This window comes from Blastomyces gilchristii (genome assembly GCF_000003855.2).
Source record: "Blastomyces gilchristii SLH14081 genomic scaffold supercont1.31, whole genome shotgun sequence".
NCBI lineage: Eukaryota > Fungi > Ascomycota > Eurotiomycetes > Onygenales > Ajellomycetaceae > Blastomyces > Blastomyces gilchristii.
Window position 1 is genome coordinate 418,741 of NW_003101652.1, and position 10,493 is coordinate 429,233.

Here is a 10,493-nt window from a genome sequence, read left to right on the forward strand (position 1 = left end):
TTGTCTAAAAGATGGGGGGTTGGGGCGTGCCCCCCTATCTGCCCAGTGATTGTTTATAGTGATTAGCTCTCATAGAAGGAGTGATCCCTTTTAAGGGGTAAAGGGGGGGAGGGGTGGAAGTGGTAGAGGGGGCTGCGCAAGCAGCAAAGCGAGCGTAAGCGAGCATTTGATGCTTGTAATGAGATGATAGATGAATTAGTCGAAAGTAATGTTATGATGATAATAACATTGTGGTGAGGCGCACCCACCCACGGATGTGATGAGTTTTTAGCGTAGGCACGTGTAATTGATTAAGTGACTCATCTCGTCATCAGTTACCGAAGATCAAATGTAAAGACAAAAGAAAGCCTTGAACATAGAAATAATGCATACCGGCACCCAAATGTTACGCACCAGACATCTGGGAGAAAATTTCTTTGTTATTAAAAAAATGCACTGGAAAAAGTGCTGGTTCCACATAATCTTGTAATGATGTCACCTGAGCGCGAGAGGTGGAAATTCTTCCATGAAAAGAAAAATGGAATAAACAAGGAGGCCAGCCGGGCATTGGGGTCAGCGAAAAAGGTTTGAAAGGGGATGTTATTCCCAACCCGGCCAAACGCATGACATAGGTGGCACTCAGCTTTGACAGACAGCAACCTTGTTCTTGCAACACATTGGCTTTTCCATGCCGTTCGCAATTGCATAGATGAGACATGGCTCTCTACCGTCCCCAATTTAGCGTGGAACTCATGGACCAACTCCTTACATTCAGTAAATGTTCAGGTTGCCAAAAAGGGTCGTAGCCTTTCCATTTCACCATGTACCACCGCATCCCTTGTCATCTCCAACATTGATTCGAGGATTCATCAACCACCCCTCCGTTGGTCACTCCGCCACCTTCAATCAACGGGTTTGGGAAATCGCGGCATATCTTTGCTCAAGTTGATCTGCAGCACAACACTGTCGCTGTCGCTGCCGCAGCTCCTTCCACTGATCTGGATGTCGGCCACGTCGGGAGCATTGAGAGGAGATGGATCTGCGCCGGGAGCATCTATTCCTCCTCCAGCGTCTCCTTTGCCTCTTCGTCCAACGCCATGCCGGAGAGCTGCCGTTCGATGCCCGATCACAGTATGCTTGTTGTCTAAGTCCTCGCGGACCTGTTTCCTGTACCTGTAGGAAGGCGGTTCCATGTCTTCATATTCTTCATCCCCTTCAGTCAATGGCCTCCCTTCCCCAACTTCAGTCCGAACCGCCAGTTGAGGAACCGGTATAGGTCGCGTCGATCGGGTCCCGCCACTTGGGGTCCGCGGATGGCTCCGCCTCTTTCTTCCCGCAAGATGGTTTCTCTATCAGTCTTGGATCAAGGGGGTGGGGGAGGCGCGGTACAGAGGGAGGAGGAAGCTAACCGCTGCTAGTGATTTTCCATTCGAGAGATCAGGTCCCTGGTGCCAGGAGAGTAGTCATCGTCCTCACCCCCTATGCATGATAAGCCCTATTTGTCATCAATTCGGACACTGAGTACCTAGGTAGTCTTGTTACCCGCTGCTTGACCAATGGAACTAACTCTCGGCTTCTTGGTATTTCTGCTAAGAATCTCTTCTTCTCCTTCTGTTGTGGCTGCGAAGCTCCATTGCGCATTCGAATGCTCCGCATCGTCAGACAATGTCGATACATCAGAGTCATCCATGGTAGGAGCTGCCTCGGAAGCTGTCTGACTATGAGATGTTGAATGAAGAAGCAGAGATTGAGCCTTTGAGTTTGTTTCATTTGCTGTCCTAATAAATTCATCCCTCTTTTCCTTTGCCCAGTCCCGACCATTTCGATATGCGCATGCTCCTTGCCGAAAGGTTCCCAGGTCACTGGTCAGTGACCAGCCTTTGAGCTGGGTCATAATGTACTCAGGGCGACGGCCTGGGCCTTCAGGCTCAGTGAGATGAGTTGTGTATAGCTTGAGTGTACCGCCATGATAAGTCGATGAAAGAGTGTAAGCACTGTTGTCATAAGTTGATCTGTCTTGTTGATATGACTGGAGAGCATGCATACCCCGAGCGCCTAGTGCGCCATCATAGCAAGCCTGCCGTGTAGCCACAGCCAAGGATCCATCAGGGCCTTTTGCTTCCAAAAAGAAGTTTGGTACCATTGGAAGGTCATCTTGCATTGATGGAATGATATGATCACTAAGTTTGTTGCGGATTTGATGATCAAGCTGTTCAGGACGCGCGCCGTAGAAGTGATCTGGTTTGGCCCAAGCCAGTGTGCCATCAGTTAAAGGAGCAAGATTTCCAAAGAGATAATCTCCTTCAACACACTTAGCATCACCAACATCACCATCAAGAATGGGTATAACTGAAGTTGTAATTGGTTTCTTCTTAGATGCATATGCATCCACTTCTTGGAAGTCTTCAAAGTGATCTTCAGAAAACTTTGAGGGTGAAAGTGAAGCTCTTGGTTGTGCTAGTCTTTCATTGATCTCTGTCCAGTTACTTGGTTTTGATGGCTTGCGACGGTCTGGATACCTATATTCCGGTGGATAGACTCCATGATCAATTAGGTGCTGCTGGAAGTTCCGACTATAGGCTGTGGTGCTTGTGGACTTTGTGGTGCCTTTGGTATCACCAGTTTGTGATGGAGGAGATTCTGCGCGCCGCTTTCTACTACGAGAACTTGATTTGTTTGAGTTCATTGGTTGATCGCAGAAATTTTGGGGTTTGGGATACTGGATTAAAATAATAAGCATGGATATGTGTGTGTGTGTGGATTTGCAGTTACATACATTTCTAAGGTCAGACAGGTCAGGTCCTCCCAGTCTTGAAATCCTTTTTATCTGCTTTAAACAACTGGGGGCACAATCGTGGAGAAAATCAGGAGCAAACTGAACAGGTTCACAGCCTTTGTTGAGTTCAGTGAGATATCGTTGATTATGATGGTTCTGGGTTGGTCTCGGGCGACTGTTTCTTCGGTCCAGCTCTTTTAGTGCTTCTTTGGTTAACCAAATCTTTGACAGGTTATCCCAATACGCTGATGACTCGCTGAGCTTCTGCCTTTTCAACTGATATCGCGAAGTGTTGTAATGTGACCCAGGATGCTGACGCTTGCGGGATGGGCTGAAGGCTGCTGAAAAAGGCATATGGTGATGAATCACAACTTTTTGGTATCTCTATAGAGCACCGAGGACCGAAAGAGCAGGAGTTCTTATAATCGCATCGCAGAATTATCTCACATGCTTATCCGGAAATGATTGTTGCTGGGGCCAACTGTCCGGCTGTTGGAAACATGAAGGACGCCAGGGAGGGGAGAGAGCGGCAGTCCTGGATGGATGGGTAGTTACTCCTGTAACACGTGATATCCGAGGCTTGCTGCGTGTGGTATTAATTAGCCCACGCTTGCCAACTTCAACCAACAGTTAAAGACCCCAAACCTCCGACGACACCTACAATTGATCGGCCAAATCACTTCTACACTTCTTCAATCGTGTTCGTTATACAAGTAATTCCTCAACAGTCAGAAGTGTAACAGAGCCGCTCAGGAAGATCGGCGCCGCTGACGCCGTTCAATCGATGCTGTGAGTGACGGTGAGTGCCCATGCCTGTGGTCGGTGCCCTCCCTAGGTAGTCTTGTGACCTTCTATAAAGGATTTAGCGTCATCAGAAGAGGGACGCCGTGACGGGGCAGCATGTCTGTAATCTTCATACAAGTCTACTGTTTCAACTGGGGATCTACTGCACTTTCAAATCCTTATTTGGAGCCAAATGACCAAATAATTCTCCTGCTCGCTTCAGTTGCCACTGATCACTTTATACCACACACCCGCATATCTGGATGGAAATTCACATAGTTTCAGCTGATGATGTTGGGGACACAGCGAAGCTGGAAGAGAAAGCTGCAAGTGTGGAAGGCAGAGCTCAAACTGATTTAAAGTAATAATTTGCTAAGTATATTATGGGCTGGGTAGAATGTTGTTTTAGATTCTTCTCAAACCATTGGCAAAAACTTCCAAACAGTTGACTCATCGGTTCATGCCATACTTATTAGCGAGGTCAAGTTTTCTGTATACACTTCCAGGCCTTTGTACCCAGAGCTCACTAATTATTATTAATGTTACATGTAACTACTGTACAGTATGTATGTACATATACATGTAACTACGGTACATGTAGATAGGATAGGGTACACTACAAGCCACAACCTCTCCTCAATTGTCTTTTTTCGATCGATTGTTCCAGCTGCACTAGCCTCGACTTTGGATGCCCCTATCATGCACGCACAGGTCGGTGACCATTAAGCCGTTTGGGTTTCCTAGTGGTAGATAGCGCATGCTGGTTGCCGAGTGGTTGTTATCAGCGAACCTCTGGCACTTTGAGGACTCCGCCGTGAAGGCAATGACACAAGCGATGGAACAACACACCTCGCAGGGTCTATGGTATACATGCCCGCCAAGCGAGGGGACGGTTCAACTATCATGGCCGATTGTTTGCCAATCATGCTCTCTCTGCCCACGCCGATAAGGTCGAGACCTACTGCACTGCAGAGTGTCGGTTCGATAGTAGAGGGAAGGGATTCTTGAGTTGAGTTGTGCTTCAACTCTAACTACCACTTCCACAAGCTTTCCTAAGATAGTCACTTCATCAATCTGATTTAAGTGACTCATATTCAGCCTACTACATACACCCCCCATTTGACCATTGTGTGAGGGATTGCAACTACAACTTATTTTGAATTGTAATGCTGGAAACCAGCCTTGCTGCTTCTCTACAGACTGATAATAAAGTGTGGATTCAAAGTTCTCCCTCAGCCAGAAAGCCATTCATTTCATTTCATTTTCAAAAGGCTTACAAAAACCACACCTTTTCTTGCCATCTTGCTGGGTGAGGGTCTTCATTTCTTTCCCTAACCGTTGTTCGTACTTGACCACCCGCAACCTAGAAATTACAATCCACAGCCAGGTAGTAGGTTGACTGGGTTGAGCCCGGCAGTGGTACTAAACACGTTTCTTGTCATCTAGACCTCTGGCCTTGCAAGGAGAGTGTTTGGACCCATCGCACTTCAGAATGCCTGCCCCATTTGAGTCTCCTGTGTATTTGCACCTCTTCCCCGCCACCACTGTAAATTCCATCGATGGAGGGTAATGAGGGCGATTCTCTGGGTATGAAGACGCGTCTACAAGTATAAGAGGCGTGCTGTTGCACACATCTGCCTCTTTATTGAGTTCTAAAGGAACACTTTCCAGAAGCGGGTCAACAGGTTTCCCGCTTCCGTCACCTCCGCCTCCACCAGTCCATGACCACTGACATGTTTCAGTCTTGCAACAGGCTGGTGAGCTGGGGGAGCAGCTGTTGTCCCCACACTCACACATTGGACAACTGGCATTGCCACAGCAGCCAGGCGATTCAGAGTCACAACCGTTTTCATTGCATTTGCATGGATTGCTCTTATCCAGCTTGCATTTGTCATTGCATGTGGGTTCCGGGTCACCGGGCCCGGTGGTCGTCGGTACTCGATTGCTTGCATTTGGGTCCTTTGGGTCATGGCGGTCTGGGAGCACCCCTGTTGGCATTGGTGAACAGAAGAAGCCCGTACATAAGTGGCCGCCACAACGGGTCCCAGGTGCGCATGTAGGTGATGACTTTGCTCCACCATTGTTAGTGAAGCCGACAGTATGACCGCTCGGGCCGGCGCGGGGAAGAAGAGGACAATAAGAGCCATCAAATTCCTTTGATGAATTACAAAGTCCTAGGTCATATCAGCAAGGGCTCACAGTTTCCCCATCATTTGTTTCCTCTACAAGCTTAAGTTTTATCCTTGGGCAGACCCCTCCGTGGTCCCATTGATCAAGTGTCTCATAGTGCGATAAACAGGAAAATTCTCCAACCTGAGCAATCCAGATGATGGGTTTCATCTCTTGATCAACTATCTGTTCATTATGGACAACAATGTGGCGATGAAAAATCTTAATCATCTTCTTCACATTGGCAGGAAACTGTAGTTGTTGTTTCCAAGGGGATGGTAATGATCGATAGTATCCTATTAAACCAGACACCAGAGGGGCAGCTAGAGTTTAAAAAACATTGTAAACTACAAACTTTTATTCACAGCAATTGGCTATCTCGAAGTTTGGTAGATATCGTATGCAGACTGTAAACTTACAATAAGAGGTTCCATCGTCTAAGAAATAGCCGCCATGATCAAAGCGCGGACCTCAGACATCTTTCCCAGCAGCAAATGTGGTCATCCAATCAGCATATTGACTGAAATCTGCCCGGTGGCCTTTGTCATCTGTCACTCCAACAATAATAATGTTTGGTATGTAATATTTATCGTGAGGATCTGATTTCCAGCTGAGACGACTATAGCAATACCGTAATCATCTAGCAAGATAAGAAGTTCATCTATGAAGTACTCCCAGCATTGAAGTTAGGAAGAGTGGAAATAGCTGTGTTCAAATGTGCATTTTGATTACTCAAAACGAGAGAGAATTAAATCGCAGATTGAATAAACACAGGAAAACTTTCTTATTAATGCTTAAAAATTGTTTTTAACATAATTCATGATTCTGCTAATCAGTCTAGTCATTTTATTATTATGTATATTTATATAAGTAGAAATTTACTACAGAGAAAATATTACTTTTTTTGAATTTTTTTAATAAAATTTAAAATTGTTTTTAAAAAAAAATATTTAATTATTTTGAATCTAAACTATTTCTATTCTTTTTCAGAGTAGTTTAAAAATTTAAAAATATTTATATTATTTTTTTAAATCAGCTCTTTTATAAAATTTTATTTTAATTAATTTAAAAGCTTTTATTTTTGTAAAATAATTCAGTATTAAAAATCTAAGATTTATAGTCTATTATTATTACGATTATTATTATTATCTCTCTATATATTATAGAAAAATTAACTTTTTCAAGTAAAATACTCTGTAATATAATCTTATATAATATTATATACATCTTATCAAATTCATTTGATAAGATTAAACAGTCAGCTCTGTAGTTTATATAACTCTGATATTAATTAATCTTCATTCTTTTCTTTATAGATATTCTTTACTGTATTTACATTTTTTATACTTTTCTCTACATTCATTACAATCTATACATTCTGTGGCGGGCTGCGCCCGATCAATCATATAGACTATTCCGTACACTCCATAGATTCCTACCGCCCCATTCCCGATCGCCGATCCTCGGCCGCCACGAACGTGTATGTTCCAATCACCGATCCTCAGCCGCTACAAACACGCGTATATTCTTCCGCCCCGAAGCATCATCACATACATCACCACATACACATATAAATATTCACTTTGATTGCTGATTCTCACACTTTCTCTTTCTTTTCTTCTCTAACATTTTTCTCTTTGTTATATAAGACCTATCAATATTATACTGATCTATTCAGTGTAGATCTCTTATACTAGAAAAATATTCATCATCTTCTTATTAGAAATGATTATTCATGCATTATCTTCTCATTAGAAACAATTATTTATCAAGAGATATCTGAACATGTAACAACATATAAGAAAGAGAAACAATCAGTTAAAGCAGATATTAAGTTCTCAGATAGAAGCTTGCTTATCAGTTATTCTGACCCTGTAACAAGATCTTATAAAGAGAGTAAGATTTTATAAAAGAATGTCAGTGAAAGATCTGAGAGTTCTGATACTCAGATATATAAGATATTTATATAATTACACATCTGACAATCAATAATCATATCTAATGATAATATGAGAGAACTCTTGAATACAAGTATAGAAGTAATATCACAGTGACTCTGAGTAATGTTGAAATTATAACAGTAATAAATAGCTAATATACATGCAACTCAATAATATCAATATGAAGAGATTTAATAATTATTATAATAAGAAACTCAGACAATTTCAACATTTACAGAATTAAATATAAAAGCACTGAAAGAATACTTAGATACTTCTGTATATTTTAATACTTCTGATCTCACTCTCTACTCATTATAAAGAATGAAAATGCTTATGAAACTGAGTGTAGATAAAGATACTATCAGTTCACTAATTAATCAAGATTAATATATCAATGAATAATTAAAGAATTATATGAAATAGAAGTTTCATTCATAGATAAAAGTATGTGAATCAGTGTTATAAACATCTGACAATATTATTAAATATCTTGATATTCTGTTTCAAGACACTGTTATACAATAGAAAGTATTAGATTGATTATAGAATATCTGACAGAGAAACACTTCTCTTATAACATTTATCTCTGACTTTAACATTAAAATTCTAGAAGTAGAAGATCAATCTTGAGAGAATTGAATAAAGATTAGTATACTTAAGAAGACATTAACTTTCAAACTCTTACAGATTCTTATAAGTGTAGACAAAGATCAGACTTATAAAGACTTCTGTACACAGCTTCAGACATTGAATAATCATCTTATCAAGCTCAAGAGTATACAGAACAGTGATAGAAGATGTTATATCTCAGTAACTTATATACTTACACTGAAGAATAACAATGATGCAGATGCTATGAATTGAGTAGACTTGAATATCTATATATAAGCAAGAGTCTCTGCTGTCTGAACAGGCTTTCAAGTTTCTAATATCACTCTCAAAGAAGTCATTAATTGATATCAATAAGAAGTGTGTATTAACTGTAACTGATCAGAGCACATTGCTTTCAACTGCTGATCAATCTATGTACCTTCTTAATTAAGAGAAAGATCAGTATCTTCTTATTTAAAAGATGAATCAGTGTCTGTTCACATTAATCACATTGCAGTGAAGAAAGATTTGAAAGATAACTATAAGAATATCTCAGTGAAACAGAGAAAAGATTAGCTTCTATTCAAATTTATAAACAGAAGCTTGAAGAGATTGAACAATAATAATTTGAAGAGAAAATGACAATGAATGCAATTCTTATATCTACTATAATTAATAATATGTATAATATAAAAGCCATGATAGACAGTAGTCTATATTACTATGTAATAATAAAATCTTCAGTTATAAGATATTATAATCTTCAGTGTATCTCTTTATTAAAATCTCAACTTCTTGCAGAATTTGATAATTTAAAGAATATTTATATCTGTTATATAATAAAACTGAACATAGATATGAAAGAACATTAATATGAAGATATCTATACATATAAAGTTAATAATCTTGACTATAATCTTATATTAGAACTTGTCTGACTATCTGAATAAGACATCTTACTGAATACTTAAAACAGAAGCTTGATATTCTCTAATAATGACAGAATTCATAAAGATGATATTCACAAGACTATGAATCTTACACAGATCTCTGTCAACACTTATAAAATACTCTGAAAAAGAAGTCATTATCAAAATCACTGACAGAATTACTAATAAGTTCACTGATAGCAGAATCATATATCAATCTATTTCATCAGTCTAACTGATATTAAAAAGGCTCTAGAAAAGTTATCTTATATTATAATAACAGATTCTTATACAAAACTCTCTTAATAATATCATGAATATCTAGATATCTTCTGATAAGATAATATTATAAATATACTTCTCTTATAAGATTCTGAAGTGAATCACAGTATTAAGTTAGAGAAAAAGAATAATAAGAATCTTAAATTACTATAAGACTCTCTTTATAACATGTTCTGAGATGAACTTCTTCTTCTTCAAAAGACACTCAATAATCTGTTAAATAAAGAATTTATATGTATTAATAACTCTTTCACTGCAGTCTCTATTCTCTTTGTAAAGAAATCAGATAAAGAACTTCAGTTCTGTATGAATTATTAAGAATTGAACAGATTAATAAAGAAAGACTGTTATTCTTTATCTCTTATTAATGAAACTCTAGCTTATATTGAACAAGCTCAATGATTTACAAAGTTAGATGTTATCACTGTGTTTCATAAGATTCATATTACTGAAGAAGATGAGTGACTTACAGTATTCTGAACATGATATAATCTCTTTGACTAAGTAGTCACACTCTTTGAACTGATCAATGCTCTTAGTATATTTCAGAAGTATATTAACTGAGCACTCTGAGACTTTCTTGATGAATTTGTATCTACTTATCTAGATAACATTCTCATCTTCACTGATAAATTCAGAAAGAAATATCAAGAGTATGTATAAAGAGTATTATAATGACTATAAGAAGCAGAACTATTAATTGATATTAACAAGTGTGATTTCAAAGTCAAGAGTACTAAATACTTAGGTTTTATCATAGAAGCTGACAAGAAAATCTGAATGAATTCTGAGAAGGTCTCTGCTATTCTTGAATAGAAGACTCTGTGCACTGTAAAAGATGTATAAAGCTTCATCAGATTTGCTAACTTCTATCAGTGATTTATATAAAACTTCTCAGATATTATGAGATTACTTACAGAACTTACTAAGAAAGATACAGTATTTCAATAATCAGCAGACACTGAAAGCTGCATTTATATAGATAAAGAAGATATTCATTAATACCTCTCTGCTAAAATATTCAATTCTGATCATGAGATA

At 39.1% G+C, this 10,493-nt stretch overlaps 2 protein-coding genes across 5 annotated transcripts; both read right to left on the reverse strand.

Moving 5' to 3' along the window:
• Window positions 1-91: 91 nt before the first annotated feature.
• BDBG_17915 lies at window positions 92-3,290 on the reverse strand. 4 transcript variants are annotated; one of them, XM_031725534.1, is made up of 3 exons: window positions 2,756-3,290; window positions 1,389-2,698; window positions 92-1,304 (listed from the first exon to the last, which is right to left on the reverse strand). In XM_031725534.1, the coding sequence occupies exons 1-2, from the start codon at window positions 3,107-3,109 to the stop codon at window positions 1,505-1,507; spliced, it is 1,548 nt and encodes a 515-aa protein (XP_031581117.1). In that variant the 5' UTR covers window positions 3,110-3,290; the 3' UTR covers window positions 92-1,304; window positions 1,389-1,504. The 4 variants fall into 4 exon arrangements, with proteins under 4 accessions (XP_031581117.1, XP_031581116.1, XP_031581115.1 ...); XM_031725533.1 differs by having other exon boundaries at window positions 92-1,308; XM_031725532.1 differs by having other exon boundaries at window positions 92-172; window positions 249-2,698.
• Window positions 3,291-4,708: 1,418 nt separating this feature from the next.
• Window positions 4,709-5,536, reverse strand: BDBG_08935 (uncharacterized protein; the record flags this gene model as incomplete). The annotated part of the gene is made up of 1 exon (XM_002620720.2): window positions 4,709-5,536. One exon carries the CDS (start codon window positions 5,534-5,536, stop codon window positions 4,961-4,963), a length of 576 nt encoding a protein of 191 aa, XP_002620766.2. The 3' UTR covers window positions 4,709-4,960.
• Between the last annotated feature and the right edge of the window lie 4,957 nt (window positions 5,537-10,493).